The sequence below is a fragment of the Pseudochaenichthys georgianus genome, chromosome 24 (assembly GCF_902827115.2).
Source record: "Pseudochaenichthys georgianus chromosome 24, fPseGeo1.2, whole genome shotgun sequence".
Taxonomy (NCBI): domain Eukaryota; kingdom Metazoa; phylum Chordata; class Actinopteri; order Perciformes; family Channichthyidae; genus Pseudochaenichthys; species Pseudochaenichthys georgianus.
Window position 1 is genome coordinate 26593573 of NC_047526.1, and position 17482 is coordinate 26611054.

The window sequence follows — 17482 nt, forward strand, 5'->3', positions numbered from 1 at the left end:
GGGAGGACTTCATAGATCTGGGACCCTGGACAAGGTGATAAATGCCTCTAACTGTATAGCTGGCAGCAGGATAAGAATCCTCCTCATTCAAAAGCAGAGGCAACACTTCAAGGTGCAGATTGAGGCCAAGATCCATATGTGTCATTTAAATGAGCGGTGATACAGATCTCACTAAACATGCCGGTGTCAGTCACCGGCAGCTCGTTTTCCCCCTGCATCACATCCTCTCTTCACTGGAGATGAATGGACCGCTGTTCGAGGGGCCATTTGCATAAACGAGAGAATAATGCTGCTGACTCCAGCTCAAATACTGACAGATGGGTTTAATTCCATTACTTGGGCTACTTTGCCAGGATGGAGAAGCGGCCGACCAGGAGCAGAGCAGCGGGGCTCTTTTACGTTTACGGCTCTGAACCTGTGAAATGCTGGAGAGCTGTGGGTGAAGATGACAGACTGATAACCAATCGAGCGAGAGGTGTCACAGGTCGAGAGGTCAGCCTGGCAGATTGCATCCCTCAAGGCCGTTGACCGCACCTTGGAAATGAGCTGAGTGGCTTGTCAGTTATATGGCGGCTGGTGTCATTACATGTGCGGTTTCGGTTTGGCGTCAAGGACAGTTGACCGTAAGCAATGCTGCAGAGATTATACCTGTTACATACAGCAGGAAGCCTTCACAGGACGTTTAGGTGAGGCAGCTTCTCTTCGATCATGTGCTGAATAAGCTGAATCAAGTTGAATGCAGTAAATATAGCCTAATATTTACAGAAAACGCCAATAAAAGCCATGTAGGATCAATGCTATGTCTCTATTCCACAAAACGGCTGGCATTTTCGCAGACATTCACCATTTTGATAAATTGAATCCAGTCTGCTTTTACGTTAATTTTCCAGCATAATCTTTTGCAAATAAGTGGTAGGCTTAAATAAGGCCTAATGTCATTTTTAGGAGGCAGATATATAATAATTAGTTGTAAGTGAAAACCCACGATTTAGACGATAATCTTTTAACATTATTTTAGGATTATTTTAACAGGGTTTTAAATAACAAAAACCTGAAGTTAAACAACACTGAATCTACTTATTTTTAACCCCAGGAATGAAAAAATAGGCTAGATGGTGGATAGAGGTGTGTTGTATGTATGTGCAGTCCCTTTATGAGCATGCTGTAAACTGTTTCCCGTGTTTCCTTCTGTTCACTTACCGTAAGTATGACATTGACCTGCAGCATTTGAGGTCACATCCAGAAAATGATCAAAGTTGTATTGCTGAGAGGCTGAACATAAATAATCTTAATGTACATTTCGGAGAAACATTGATTCCATCGTTTGTCTTCCAGACATTTAGTGACATTGATCCAGAGTTTTGCCCTTGTCTCCATCTCCATGTTCTCCTCTATCCCCAACCTGTTTTACTGTATCCATGTATCGTGGTTCCTAATGGGGCTGTATTAGCGTGTGCACTGGTCAGTGAAGATAATTGATCCTCACTGTAAACCTCTAATGCTTCATCACAAACCCTGAGAGAAAAGGGATCCTCTGAAGATATTAAGACACCACAATACCAGTAGCACTTCCCTGCAAACATATCATTTGGACAATAGATCAACACTGAGCAGCCTTATACATGGAGTTTGTGATTTGACTATTAAAAAAAGAAAAAGGGTTAATAAGCTCCAAGCAAGCCAACACTTATTTTCCCTTTATTCTACATCAGAACATAGAGAAGAAACACATTGGCACATAAATTAGTTTATTTAAGTTCATTGATCTTAAATATGTTTCTTTTCTTTTTTTATGAGTATGGTCCAAATCACAATCAGTGTGTGCATGTATATCCTCTGTGTTTGTGCATGTATATCCTCCCCTGTGTGTGTAATGTGTGTAAACACAACAGAGTGGGGAAAGACATTTCCCTGTAAGGGATTAATGTATTCTTCTTCTAAATATATTATAATTGAACCCACAGTGACATCTCTGCCGACAGAATAATTAATAAATCGAGCAGCCACTTTGGTCAGGACTGAAATCTCTCACAAAACAAACTCCCTCTGGAGGGAACGTTGGGATATTAGGCTTTGTAGACCATTTACATGCACATAAACCTAAGCACACTACAGGAAAGGGAAAACCACAAAAAGCATAATAGGGCCTCTTTAATATAGCATACTTCTTTTGGCATTAACTCAGAGCACTGCTGCCTAGAGGTTAAAGACAAAGTGTTTCTGTGTTGTTATTTAATTTAAGGACCACATAAATGCAGAAAAGAGAATGGTTTTGCTCTTGGCTCAAGAAGCAGTGATATACGAAAACTGCCTTCTCCAGCTAATTTCTGCAGGTAAAATAAAAAAGAACTGAAGTCCAATATCTCAGTGCTGAGTGGGAGACAGACATAGGAGCATTTTGTCTTTCATGGTCTCCCAGCAAAATGCCTCTCATCTCCTGAGGGTGACACTTCCCTTTACTGAGCACGCTCTTTAAATGGATGAGTTATGTCGGCTCTGATCAATGACAGTGTTCACCACACTCCTCTTAAGTTGGAAATGATGGTGGAGCCGTACTAACATACTGAATAAGACCCATACATACAGTATTTGAAGTTTTATTTTTTCTGGTGGTAAATCTTTTTTGTTAAGCAGATACAGATGTGGGTCCCGTATTATACTGTTTTTCATCAATATATTATAGGGCTCAGATATATACAGAACATGTCTCTGAATGGTTTGCCTCGAAATACCAAACAGATCACCCCTCCGTTTCAAATGTGCTGATGCTGTGTCAGGTGATGAGGTGGCGGGTGTTACCTTGGTTGGTGATTGGCTAATGGTTACACAAGCCAAAAAAACGTTATGACATCATAAAGTGGCCAAAATCTGATCTGCTCATTTTCAGACAGTTTTTTTATATAAATGGATGAGGACGAAAAGTGAGCAAATATTTTTTCCTGAAACGTTCAGAATCTCTTTACACAGAGGGGACACATGTTTATGTATAAAAGACGTGAAAAAGTGGATTTTGCATAAAAGGTGAACTTTAAGCAACATTTTAAGATTTTGAGGACATAGACTTGTTAAGTGATAAAATGGATCCACTAACAGGACAGTTTATCTTTATATACTGTATACAGACAATTCATTCACTATTTATCTACATCCATGTGTGTGAAGGAGATATCCAACATCACATGAAGCACTGCCTCCACCTGCTGGATATTTAAAGTCTTGCAATGACACACTGACCATTTCTGAAAAAAAAGACACACTTCAGAACAGTAGAGATTTTAATAAACTTTTCAATTCACAAATCTTATTGCAGCTGACATGATTAGTTTTACATTACCAAAATCATTGCAAAAATGCAGTATCATAAATATATGGCCATCTCATATACTTTGTTTTTAATAATACATATTTATTTCAAAGGTCCCTTAGTTGTAAAAAATAAACAAGAGTGCAACCAACCTAAGAATCTGATGGAAATTTGCAATACTCAGCACAGTATTTTCCTAAGAAAAAGATAAATACTCTTATTCTATCTTAATTTAAAAGGGCTGCTACTGTAAAGTGAAACATTGCTTTGATCTTGATGTTTTATCGCTTAACAGGCATCCTGATTACCTTATGAAATATCATATAACCATTAAGCAAACACAATGAAAATGTATAATATTTTTTGACATATATTCAATTAAATAAAGGATATAAAAAAGGCAATATTGGCAAAAAGCAGAAGCATAGGGGATAAGTGCATTTACAAAAAATAAACTTCCTCTGAATATTTAAAAGATACAAAATGTGTAAGCTGTGGAGTGTGATGTGGGAGGGATAAGGAGTGTGGAGATTACCAGGAAGACTTGAAATCACTCCTCTTGTCTTTGTTGTGCGCTCATCTTTTTGCATCCCTCGTTTTACCCACAAATCCATCTTCTCATTGGTTCCTCTTTTATCCTGTTTTTTGTCTCATCGCCAGTCCTCATCTTTGTCATCCTCTTTGTCATTCTCTTCCTCAGATGAGTCTTCCTGGCTGCTGACCTCCCCCGGCTCTGTCACTCCGTTTCCATTTCCTCCCTGATTTGCCGCCTCCATCACCGCCGCGGCCGCTGCCATCGACGCTGCCTTCCTCGCCCGAGCTTCAGCCGCCGCCTGCTCCTCTTCCTCTCTGTGACGTAGCGCTGCAGCCTTCTTCTCCTGCTCTGCGTGACTCTTCATGTGGGCACTTCGGCTCTTCACTTTATAAAACACCCTATGGTATGGAGAATAATAACGCAACATTACACGCACATAGCAGCAGTTTTGAATGATGCAACACTAATATCTGATAAAGTGCACTTTTAAAAGTTACTTTTAAAAACATTAGTGAGATTTCATGTTGTATTGTTTGTTTGCTCTGCTGGTTTTTATTTCATTTAAATGCCTGTTTGAAATGTGTTATGTTTTATTGAAAAGCACTTTTTAAATGGTTTGAAATGTGCTATACAAATAAAGTGTATTTTTATTATTTATATTACTTAACTACATTCAATTTGGGAAATGTTCTTTCAATTATTTCTTTTTACACATTTAAGAACACAATTTCTCCATTTTGTTTCACATCACAAAGTCTATTAATATCCATCACACAACAATTAGTTCCCAATTCAATGGCCATAACATATATATTTATCTGCATTTCTACTTGAACACATCTACACATGTCCTATTGTATCTATTTTTGACAAATTTGGGTTTCGATATTTTTTGATCAACACAATGAGGTGAACCACATGAGCGACACACACATACACATTTTAAAACATTAGTGACAGTGAAATACCGGGTGATCAAAAAACCATAAGAGATGGAGATTTAAAGGTCACCTATCATCAGTGGTGTTTTTATATGTACACAAGTGGTGGGGCAGGAACAACTTCGATGTGTAAATATAAGCTTCTGGTGCTTTTTTAAGTAAACAAATGGCTGTAGGCTATCCATGGTTCCGATAGAGAGAGGGGGCAGGGGGGTCCGGGTATAAGGAAAACACAGACACTCATCACCGAGGTCACAATATCAATCGATCCAGCAGAGCAATAGCCTATAGGCAAAACACAGAAGATCAACAAAAGATATGACATAAAATGAACTTACCAAAGCTGAAGTAGATGGTCAACTTCATTCATTTTCTATCCGTTTTACTGATTTGAATCGCTATACGCTCCTCTCTCTCGTCTCCTCTTCACTACAGGGTGAAAACTACACTTTTCGCGGCACATGTACTTAGAGCCAATCAGCTCTCTGAATTATGAGATGACGTTTGGTACGTATGCCAGCACAGTGTCCCTATGGTGATTATTTTTTTGCCACACATATTGAATAGAAAAATACTCTGAGCATGCGCAGTGTAGTTTTTACAGCACCCATTCACTTAGACAGTGAGAGAGAGGTGCTAGATCGGGGCTTGACCAGGGCTCGAGCTTAAGGACGTCCCGTCGTCGAAAAAAATAGTGTCTGGGGAGGATACAAAATAATTTTGGGACGAATTTGGGACGAGAGTTAAAATAAAAATATCCTGCTAACTCTACTACAAACGGTGATGAAAATGAAACCGACTGCACGTTTTGTGTAGCACACAGTTATTAAACCTCCTTGTCAACATAAACACACACGCACAAAACATTTAGAAACCCGCGAAATACACACATGTAGCTACAGCTGTGCCCGTGAATTCCTGGTCTGCAAATTCGCGGGTCTAGCTCTCTATGGTCTAGCTATGTACTGAGTGTGTGTATTTCGTGGGTTGAATGATGTACAATGACAATGGCATCCCGTGGAGGAATTCTGAAATGTTTTACCGTTACATCACAAAAACGCACAGCAGAACCTGACCCTGGAGCGCCGGCCTCTTTATTTACTTACTCCTCTTCATCCCCTATGAGTAATAAGCCTGAGATGAGAATCCTCCATCGTATTTAGTCCGTAGCAATATGCTGCGCCTCTCCCCATGTAGGGATGGGTACCGAGCCCCGGTATTAAACGGGCCCCGGGCCGGAATTATTAAAGACAGTGGTACCGTTAAGCTCCGACGTTATCGGACTTTTTATCGGTACAGGAGACATTTAAAAAAATATATGTCATATGTATTATTGCTACATACACATTATATCGCAGTTTTAGTTTCACCAACTCCGTTTCTAATATGCAATAAGACTACAACATGCGTCTATGATGTATTTTCGAGCTTTCCAATCCAGACGAGATCTCTCTCTCCCGTCTGTGTGCGAGGGGGCGGGGCCGTTCGTAAAGGTCTCCTGACTGTGTTACACAGACTGTCATCCTGGTTAGTGGTTACTCTGGGTTCTGTCTTCAGGACAGTGTTGGATTTTTTTGATGATTGGATGGGACTTGATTGGATTCAATATTAGAGTAATTTTCTCGTTTGTGTGTTTGTTTAAATATATTTTGCCTTTGTTTATGTGATTGAATGATTTACTCAACTAAAAAGGTTGATGAATTATCATCTAATGATTTGTATGATGTTTTATTTATGTTAAAGGTCACATTGAATGATATTAACTAATGATAATGTAGAAAAACTAACATTTTTTAATTCGGGACGGTCCACATTAATTTCGGGACGGCTTGGATTGTATTTCGGGACGGTTCCGGGAGGATGGGGAAAAAAGTTAGTCGAGAGCCCTGGCTTGACCCAAGTCGCTCAAAACGGCTCAATACGCACACTGTAGACACCAATTAGAAGAACACAGACTAAAACAGCAATGTACAGACGAATCAGATGATTAAACCTGATCTTAAAATATATTTTAAGATGCATTTTTTTTGCATTTATTTGCATTTTTTGGAATTCTTATTTGAATTACTTTCTGCTGACACTAGGTGGGGCTGTATCCCTACACATATAAGAAACATGTCTATGAAGTGCTTTGGTCAAAAAACCAAACAGATCACCCATTCTAGCCATACCTCATATCCCTCTATTTCTCTTCCCGTTACAAAAGTGCTGATTCTGGGTATAAACAGGTCTTTCTTGAGAATGAGACCCTGTGTCTCAATGAGATTTTCACCTGTATAAATAAAAGGCTAAATATGAAGCTTTTTTTTTTTAAACTGAAAACAATTAAAATAAGAGGGGGGCGGAGCTTATGCCGGCTCATGCGGGACCTGGCAGATACTGTCTAAAATGCTGCGGTGATGAAACAAAAGGATTATTAGATCAAGGATTATTTCTGAAACAGTATGGAGCTCAAAGGCTTTCTCTCTTGCCGGTTATACCACAAGGTGAGTTCCTTTTTATTTCCTGCTTCTTCACAAACATGCTCTCTCCAGTACAGGTTAGCTCTGAGTGTTAGCGATGCTAATGTAAACACCGACCATATTACGTCCAAAACAGTCGGGCATTGTTTCTGATCGGACGCAAATCGTGAGTTCCCTGACACACCGGGGACACATATTTATGTATAAAAGACATACAAATGTGCATTTTGCATGATAGGTCCCCTTTAAATCAAAATCCAGAAAACATATCACAGTCTAGATTCTAAACAAGGACAAAGTGATTCCCTCTATTGATTCGGGCTTACCTTCCACATTTCTTGCATGGAAATGTTGCGTCAGGATCGACTGGAGGCTTCGGTGGCGCTCGGGGCTTCTTGGCGGCAGGTTCGGCCCTCGGCCTGTGAGGTGTGGCTGCGTGTGGAGCCTCTTGTTTCACCGGGTGCGGCTCCTGGATCACCAGCACTGTCTCTGCCTGGAGCACCAGGAAGAAGAAGGTGTTAGTTTGACAGTTATTACATCAATTAAAGAAAGGCCGTGTGCTATTAGTCAATGCAAATCCGAGAAGTTACTAGAATATGTAGTGACTAACTTACATAGTCATGAGTCTGTAGTGCCTGCTGGCTGCTCCCGTAGGAAACATCCTTCTTGTCGTCTCCATCTGTTTCTCCTTGAGTTACATTTGACTGCTGTGAAGTCTGAATCGTGTCACACTACAAAAATACAAGATCGTTGCACAAATGAATAGAACAACCTTCAACATACAAACTTAAAGAGCAAGCCCAGAATCAACAATATATACATTTCTCTCTTTTTTCACACCAAAACAATCATTTTATAAAAACGTATGAAGAGAAATATGTATTCTAGATTTTGGGGGAAAACAATCCCTTTTAATTTCCAAAGCTTAAAAATGATGAAATCCACCAAATGATCTTGCTTTTTCCTTTACTCAGTTTATGAAAATACTAAACAATCACATTCTGTAGCATAAACTGATTTAAGGCTTTACCACACATCACTTAAGAAGAAATAAACTTCCCCCTACCTTTACGTCCACCACAGCATCGGTGTGCTTCTCGTCCGGTGAATCCAGAGGGCCGAAGGTTAAAATCCCGTTGCGACCGATCTTCACCTGTTTCTTGTACGTGTAGTAAAACTCAACACACTGAGCCACCGTCTTGGACTGCACCTTTAAATTCAGATGCAAAAAAAATACACATGTATGATCTATGTCAGTGTTTCTCAAACTTTTTCATACCAAGGACCACAATATTGAAAAACACATTGTTTTTCTAGAACAGATTACAAATCGCCTGAAAATGGTATAAACAAGTGGCAACATGTGTGATGAAGGTGTTGCGCTCGACTATATCATGCAATCGAAAGTGAAACTTAAGCTCGCTCCATTGCGGAGATATTCCTGCGAGAGTGCGGAAAACTTTAATTTATTTATTTATTTCAAATGTGAAATTGTACCAATATCACGGACCACACTTTGAGAAGCAATGATCTATGTAATCAATTAACCATCTTACAATTACATACAAAATCATCAATACAAACAAGCTTAAGGAGAGTGGCAGTCTGTGAAATGAAAACCGCATTAACACATTTTTCGAATTAGTCTAATTTTGCATGTTTGGAAGTCATTACGTCTTACAACCGTTTGTGATAAACATTTACCATTACATCATAATAACGCCTCTTTTTGTAAAATGCAGACACAGAAAATCTGTATTTTGGTCTTTTTTGTTTAAAGCAGTTATACCAATGCCTCAAAACTTGCATATTGTGCTAATGATTTATTAGTGTTGAAACACAAACACATTTAAATGTACTTCATATGTATTGACATTGATTCATAATGGTTCGTGCTGTAGGGTAAGATGAACGAGCATACCAGTTTCTGCACCATAAAGAAGTCCTTCCTGTAGGCAGAGATCCCTTTATTGAAGTAGCGCTTCTCCTCTGCAGTCCAGCAGTCAGAGCCTGGGAGTGAATCAGACAAAGAACTAATGAGGAAATATTCAAAGAGATGTTAGCCCACGTGTCAAACTCAAGGCCCGGGGGCCAAATCAGGCCCTTGGTGGATTTAATTTCGGCCCGCAGGATAATTTCTAATTACTATTAGATCTGGCCCGCTGGTATATTGCGCACAGAGCATGAGCCCAAACATTGATGAACTTCCACCCAAGATGAGATGCCAAGTATCTGGCTTGAACTAGCATCACAGAGCAGCACTCTGAGTTTCAATGTTTCCTTCTGCACTTTTTCTCTTGCGACAACAGGGCATGTTTGTTTTGTCTTTGAGGGGAATACTTTTTTTGAAGCCGTTGTTGGCCTGTGGAAAAATGTAATCATAAGAAATGACTCCAGAAAAGCTGCAGATAGAGCCATAAGGAATGAATGCAGCAGATTATTTCATGTTTAATGTTGTTTTTATAGGCAATCATTTAAGCTTAATTAGTTCCAGGTTTAATATGTGCAATAAGTTAATTTCAATAAGTTTTGCAATAAACATTGAACCAGTCTGGCCCTCGACTGGTACAGATTTTTTTTTATGTTGGCCCACTGTGTATTTGAGTTTGACACCCCTGCGTTAGCCAATCAGAGACAGACGGAGTAAGATGAAGAAACCATGGGATTGTACTGCAATGATTAACATGATATAGCTTTTATTGGTCTATAATGTCAAAGCTCACCTGAGTAGTGATAACCTGCCAGTAGATGATCTTTGGGGAACACTGGGTCCTGAAGCATCAAACGTTCCAGTGTTTTCTTGTAATAAACATTTTAAATCACAGTTAACAATAATTTCTTACAAGTCCAACCTTACACGTACGAAGTTGCAGTGAACATATAAGTAAAGTAAAAATGCAAGACGTTTTTAAGACTCTGCTGCCAAACTTCAGCGAGGGGATATGAGTCACTAAACTTACAATGAAATCTCCGCCGGATTCATGAAAACAGTGTAAAACCAGTTCCTGGTTGGTTCCTCCGCCCCTGAGCACACTGCAACACGCCATGTTCATAAAATCCTCCACTAGAACAAAACAGAAAAAATTACAAGAATTTAAAAAGGACTAACAAGAATAAAATGGAAACAACAACTAGTGGCAGACTGATTGATGTGAGACACTGACTGCACTCTTGGTCACCGTGTTTGAGTTTGGAATCATCTATAGTGAGCCAGACCACGTTCGCCTTGTGCTGGTCAAACTGGGAGGAAGCTGGGTCACGTAAGTCAGGAATCTCTGCCTGGTACCGCTGCCCGATGTTTATCCGTCTGAACAAGTGAAAAAGAAAGAAGGGTTCTGGTTAATTTTTGGGCCAGATATTTAAAACCTTGAGAGTCCGGTGTCTGTACTTACGGTTCAAGGCTAGCCGTTGTAGCATCCGTGATCAAGGAACAGGAAAGAACAGGAGGCGTGATATCTGAACTTGCTGCAAAAATACAAACAAAGGAATCTCATTTTTAAGCATTGTCAATGCCTCAAAACTGTCAAACAACTATATTTTTCTATGGCATACTCATATTTATTTTTAGCATTTGAAAATGACAATAACAATCTATAATATATTCCTATTTACTCAGTATATTACAGACAAAATACAATCTTATTTATACCTGATCTATAGTGTATTTATTTTCTACACTCCTGTTTGTAATGTTTATACAGCCTTATACTGTTCACGGGGTAAATACTGTCAAAAAGTTCATATTTATATTATACTAGACATCACTCTACGCTTTTCTACTGTTTTGCACTTCTGGTTGGTTGCAAACTTCATTTTGTTGACTTAATACTTATGTATACTCAGTGCAATGACAATAAAGTTGAATGAAATCTAATCTCATCAGTAGAATTTTTTTTCAGATCATCCTCAAATGTAAGACTTACTGGAGCGCAACAGACTGCGCGTCACAGATTTGGGCGTATGTGGCGGCAGCGGCAGGATTTGGTTGCTGGCAATGTTGGTCAGGAAGGTGGAGAAGTAAAGTCCCGAGCCCCCGCGCACAGGAGACAGGATGGGGGGGGGCGTGTAGGGCGGCATGGTGAGGGGGTTGTCCGGCATGCGGACCGGGGAGCGCAGGTTGCTCTGGTAAGAAGAGATGCTGGAGTAGAGGGAGGGAGGGATGAAAGTGGCTGGTTTGGGTGGAGGGATGATGAGAGGCTCGGGGCGAGGCCGGCGCTTTAATTTGGATTTTCCTTCCTCATCCGTCCCTGGATCGTTTCCCCCTTCCTAGACAGAATATTTAGGATTTAAGTTGTTTTCTTTGATATCAGTCAAATGAAAAGTAAAAGATGTTCTGCTACAACTGAGCATCAAGCACTTGTATGTGCTGTATGTAAAATAAAATCTGCTATTTCTGACAGCAGATCAGTTTTATGTACTGCACGTAATAAAAACACCTGGATAGATTACGTTAGATAAAGGGCTGCAGGCTACAAGGTGTGGAAAACTACTTGCTTGGAAGTTGCAACGATTACACTTTTTATACAAACAACTTGAGGTTGTTTGCGCAGTAATCTAATATCACCTGGTTTTTCATCTGCTGAATTTATGACAGAATAGCCGCTCAATATGTGTTTGCTTCTACCAAATCAACCAGGAATTTCAAAAGATAGAAGATTACATTTCACTCTTATTTCTACATGGACTCTTCCAACATTTGATTGGACAATTGAACTTATGTTCTTCACAAAACATTGTCACATTCCTCCAACATTTATCTCCAAATTACTCACTTGATAACCGCCTAACCAGAAGTGTGAATATGTACCAATACTGGCACCTTAGAAGACTTATAAAGTACTTACAAGTTGCTAACACTGACATAAATCATAGCAAAAAAACAAAGTGATGCCAATATTGTTTCCTATCAATACTAACCTGACCAAAACTCTCGCTGATGGATTTCCTGAGTGATCTTCGACGAGCCACAATGACCGAGGGTTTGCTGACGGTCTGTCCTGCCGGTCGCTCAGACCCCCCGACACGTCCCTGATTCAAGGCACCCTGAGGATCTGTTGGACTCCTGTGCACTGGCACTGACACAGGCATGACCAGAGGCATCATGCTGGCCTGTCTGCCTGAAGAACCCTCTTCCTGCTGAGGCACCAACACAAAGAGACAGGAGGATAGCAGGTAGAATGGGAGGAGAGCAGAGAAAAGTGAATATGGATTGAGATAGAAAGTATGGAGATGGTGTGAGAATCAAATGTTAAAATCATTTTCATCCTGAATGAAAGTATCCATGTTGTTGTTTATAAGACTACAATTTCAGAATATTTTCATTATAGATTAATATTAGTAAACATTGTAATGAATTAGACAATATTTCTTTTAAATAATATAACACTGAGAAAATCCTAACTTTAAGATCCAGCTGTTATATTACTTGATATTTCCTTGGTATTGTATTCAGAGCCTTGTAGACGCCTCCCTGGTATGTTTAGTCAAACTGATAAGACATATAAATCACTTCTGTGATGTATACTGCATGCAAAGTTAAGTTAAGACATTTGAATATCATCTCCTCACCCTCAAAAGTGCTGCTAGCTAACCACATAGCAGTAGTTCTGGGTTGTTCCTACAATATTAAACCTGTTTTGGGTGTGTTGACAGGCAGAGGAGTGTAGCTGTGCAGGGTGACAGCGCAGCCCCTCCCTGGCTCTGCTGAATGACTGGGAAGGCGCCTGAGGAATGTGGAGGTGTGCAGACATGCAGCTGCTCCAACTGTAAATCCAGCATGCACACTTTGCACAAAAACCTACCTACGACAAGCCTGATCACCCCCGGGGGCAGGGTACTAAAAAAAATCCCTGAGCTAAGAAATCCCTCAAAACAGAGTTACTCGTTTTTGTGCTTAGTACATTTCTAACAAAGCTGCTCTTGAGAAAAGAAAGAAGCCGGTTTCAGGGTGTGCCACTCACAATGTCAACATTTTCAATCCTGAATAGCAGCGTAAAGTAATTCGTCTTTCTTGCAGCGATAAAATCAGAGCAGCCTTTGATAATGGCTGTTTTTCAGGTTGCACCATTATCTAGATGTCATGTTTAGTATGACTTTACACTTGTTCAACAGCCTGTTATAGCTGAGGCGCGACAGCTGTTCGAATCAACTTAACAGACTCTAGAAATTGATTTTGTAAACCATGGGGAAGTCCTGCATTGAAACAGGGTTCTTCCTCTTTGTGCGCCTGCTTGCTAATTTCGTCAGCTGAGAAAATGCACAAATAAGCTGCACATGTCTTTCTTCTTCAACTAAACTGAGCTTACAACAAGTATTGAAATGGCTATTTTAATGTAGCACTGCCATAAATGGAAGTTAAACACAGCTGTAGTGTAATAAAAGACCTTTCTGGGAGGCATGGACTCCATTTCTGACGCCTTCTGGGCCAGAGTCTCCAAGTTGATCTCCTTAGACGCCCTCCTTCTCCTACGGATGACCCCTTCTGATGTCACTTCCCCTCCTTTCACCACCTGAGTGCCTGCTACCCCGTTGTGGGGTAGTGCAGGATCTTTGGATACTTGAGACCAAATGTTTGTTGAGGGGGGTCCCAGTGGAGACTGTCCTTCTCTGGAAAGGCGACGGGAACGCCTAGGTGCCGCCGACTTTGTATCTGAAGGCTCAGCAGGATTTGTGGCGACCTTTTCGGGGAATGGATCAGGTACGGGTGATGAGTCACAGGTCTGAGCTCCTGGTCCCAGTGACTGGACCCCCTTTTTAGGCACGGTGTCTGGGGGACTGGGCTCAGGGGGCTGACACGGGACAACGTTTTGGGTTTGCTGCTGTTTTGGTTGCACCTGTGGTTGTGTTGTTTCTTTCTGCGTCACGTTTTGTTGTTGCCGTTGTTGCATTTGCTGAAGTTGTTGCTGTCGCTCCTGAATCTGTTGCTGGTGATATTGCTGCTGCATTTGCTGCAGTTGTTGCTGTTGAATTTGCTGCTGCTGGATTTGGTGCCGCTGTTGTTGCAAATGTTGCTGCTGTTGCAACTGAAGATGATGCTGCTGCTGCAACTGCTGCTGCTGCTGCTGCTGCTGCTGTTGCTGTTGTTGTTGGTGTTGGTGGCGTTGATGTTGGTGCATTTGTTGCTGCTGTTGCATCTGGTGTAGCAGCTGCTGTTGTTGAGATTTAGGCTGCTCGGCGTACGCCAGGTTTGGTATTCCCTTGTTCCCTGGAAAAACAGAGTAATAACCTGATGAAAACTGTTGCTTGCTGGGCCTAAATGTTGTCTGGAAGGGCTGCAGCATGGGTCCCTGCAAAGTGTGAGGAGGAGGCGCGTGGGGCTGACTCTGGAGCTCCACGCCTTTGTGGGCCTGTTGATAGACTTGCAGCTGAGCCTGGTGCATTACAACCGCTGTGTGCTGCTCCCACTCCAGCCCCCTACCCTGAGCTTGTGCCTGGGGGGCATCCCTGTAAACCTCAACAGGTCCTCCTGGCAGTTGACTTTCTCCCCCCATTGGCAGAGCTACACCCTCATGGACCCCCTTGTGGAATGCCATCTGCCCCCTGGCATTCACTCCACCCATATAGGGGCCAAAGTTCTGCCCCCAGCCCGGAGCAGGGGCTTCCTGAGACCAGCCGGGGGCCTGCACGGACTCCTGGTGCATCCACTTTACTGAAGCAGCCTGTTGATAGTGCGGTAAACTTTGAGGCCCTTTCTCGGGGTTGTAAACAGCCGAGCTGCTAGCAGAGTCACTGTGGCTTGGCTCTAGAGCCGGAGGTCCCATCCCATAATAAACATCCCCTGAATGCTGCACAGGCTCTTTCATGGCTGCAGCCTGAAGCTTGCCGCTCTTGTCAGTATTAACTTGAGAGGGAAGACTCATAGTAATATTGTACGGTAATGTTGGAGTCAGAGCTCTCAAACTGGTACTGCCTCTGTAGTGTGCTTTGCCTGCCTGAGGTCGAGGAACTCTTTGTTTAAGTGTGTATACAGAGGTGATTGGGAGGAAATATAAATCCCAAAGGAAAGTGCAGGGTGGGGAGCATGCAACCCTCCTTCCAGAATCAAATCTGAGGTTTGCTGTTCTTTCTTCTCATCCTCTTTATGGTGCCGGACCTTGTGAGAGAAAGGAGGGGTTAGACACTTTATTTGTATCTTAAGACAAGCACACAAGTTTTCAGTCGTTTCCACTGGTATGGAGCAAAAATGAAACTGGGGCCTACACGAGTGACTAGCCCAGCAGTGAGTAAAGTGAAACTCAGTCAGAGAGCATGTCTTGTGATCAAAACCTATGTAATCGATATTTACGTACAGTGCGTGCAGACAGGACGCATACACTGAACAAGTTTTGAGACGACAGTAACAAGGAGGCGCTGACTATGCAGCTGCCATTTGGCATAACAAGAAATACAGGAAACGGAGGGGCTCATGCAATCACCCGAGCGATAGCCAGTGATGTTATGTAAAGAAAAAAAACTGCAATAAGGAAGCGTCTTGAGAGCTATTAGGCAATACAACAGAATAGTGAGCATGTGTTAAAACTAGTGCATATACCTTATTAATGGTGCACGGAGCTCTCGATGTCCAGCTCCATGGAGTCACTTTGGTTTCGATCAAAGTCGACTGCATGCAGCTCCATGAAGGGATTGTGCGCAGCAAATGTCATAACTCTGACAACTTTCCCTCGAGTTTCACAGCGCACAATATGGCGAACAAGCGAGTTTAGAATCCCAATAGCACATAATCCAAAATCCGGACCGGCTGGAGAGGCTCATTAACGCTGTAGTTACACAGTTGCACACTGGATCAGTGATACCCTGCACTCCAGGAAAAAAAAATTCCACAACTTTCTCCCCGCATAAACGAGTAGAGCACACATGAGTGTGTGGAAACTGTGCCGTGCAGCGGCCTGCTCGGGTATTTCCGGAGATTTCAACACGTTGCACACGAGCCCCGCGGACTCAGATGTTGTGTTTAGGTTTATCCAGAGTATATGAAGCGCTGCGAAACTGCGCAAACACGCAGAAAATTGTGCACCGCCTCACCCCAAAACAGCAAAACTCACATCCTGTTATCCAATCCGATCGTCTGGCCACTCCCATGCTGTATCCGTGTCCGTTTGTTTTACTGTCCCGGCTGCCCGTAAAGCGGAGTCTCAGTCATAACCATAGACTGAGAGCTCATAACACGGAAACAGTCTGTTTAAGTAATGATACCCGAGAACTGTGACGAGATATATTGAGACCTGCTATAACATTGAACTTCTAATGGATTTTTTTTTAATGGTTGACAAATATATGAACATTCATGTTTTTATTAATACTATTTTTATTTTTTTCAAAGATCCTTATCATATTTTCAAGAAAGAATTTGAGCTATGGAATGAAAACAAAGTCAGTAATAAAACACTTGTTGTGTAATGATCTACTTAGGTTACTTCCTATTATGGAATGTTAATTGCTAATACCTTTGTACTTAAAGTTAAATACAATCTTCAATCATAATGTGCTGTAACAGAGTATGGCTTCTTAATATTTATGTATTTATCTAAACAAGGACCATGCATAGCCTACAATACAAATACATTAATCTCAGAAAAGAGAAGAGATGTTCAATGCCAGATTTGAGCTAATAGCTCATTTCCATCTGCGGTCCTGAGGCAGGTACAGGTTAATATACTATTCAGTGTTTCCAATACATTGATTTATTTGTGGCGGACCCCCACAAATAGAATCAAATTCTGTGGGAAACACTGCTATTATTTCAGTAAAACATTTGCGTACTTCGACCGACCACCCTGAAACAATCTGAAATACTTAGTATATCAGGATACAATTCCTTAACTCACATTGACCTTTTTTCAACTGGTCTCCTACAACAGGTTCAAAGGGCTTTATGTCATATCATATGCACAGTGTCACAGGCTCCTCCAACAATGCAACATAAATATATATAATACATAACACTAAATGAAAAAACAATCAAAATACTGCAAGAAGAAACAGAGTAGAAATAAAACAGTCCAGGAGAATGGTGCAAGACTGACTATATCTAAGTGACATAGAATAAGCTAAACATAGAATATAAAATGATATGCTGTACAGTGAATTAAAAGACTGCTTATTGTAATAATAGATACATATGTGAGATGCAAATTGTATGGAGTTGTGAAGGCCAGAGCTCAGGGGTTTAGCAGTCTTATAGCCTGGGGATAAAACTATAATATTTAATAAAGCAAAACTATAATTCCTAAAGCTCAGTCTC

The 17482-nt window shown here is 41.2% G+C and overlaps 1 protein-coding gene across 4 annotated transcripts; it reads right to left on the minus strand.

Moving 5' to 3' along the window:
* Window positions 1–3257: 3257 nt before the first annotated feature.
* mideasa (mitotic deacetylase associated SANT domain protein a) lies at window positions 3258–16295 on the minus strand. 4 transcript variants are annotated; one of them, XM_034075788.2, is made up of 13 exons: window positions 15773–16295; window positions 13626–15334; window positions 12160–12375; window positions 11166–11508; window positions 10635–10707; window positions 10407–10549; window positions 10203–10306; window positions 9966–10041; window positions 9164–9252; window positions 8309–8452; window positions 7857–7973; window positions 7569–7735; window positions 3258–4237 (listed from the first exon to the last, which is right to left on the minus strand). In XM_034075788.2, exons 2-13 carry the CDS (start codon window positions 15099–15101, stop codon window positions 3955–3957), a joined length of 3231 nt encoding a protein of 1076 aa, XP_033931679.1. In that variant the 5' UTR covers window positions 15102–15334; window positions 15773–16295; the 3' UTR covers window positions 3258–3954. The 4 variants fall into 4 exon arrangements, with proteins under 4 accessions (XP_033931679.1, XP_033931680.1, XP_033931678.1 ...); XM_034075789.2 differs by having other exon boundaries at window positions 10422–10549; window positions 12160–12378; window positions 15773–16294; XM_034075787.2 differs by having other exon boundaries at window positions 12160–12378; window positions 15773–16294.
* Window positions 16296–17482: the final 1187 nt, after the last annotated feature.

Bases quoted from the DNA above. Each gene is read 5' to 3' on its own strand.
- mideasa (XM_034075787.2), bottom strand. From the start codon at position 15,101: ATGAGTCTTCCCTCTCAAGTTAATACTGACAAGAGCGGCAAGCTTCAG. The intron at 11,509-12,159 runs GTTAGTATTGAT...TATTCTGTCTAG, and splicing joins TCAGCGAGAGTTTTGGTCAG to GAAGGGGGAAACGATCCAGG. The intron at 4,238-7,568 runs GTAAGCCCGAAT...TCCATACCATAG, and splicing joins CCATGCAAGAAATGTGGAAG to GGTGTTTTATAAAGTGAAGA.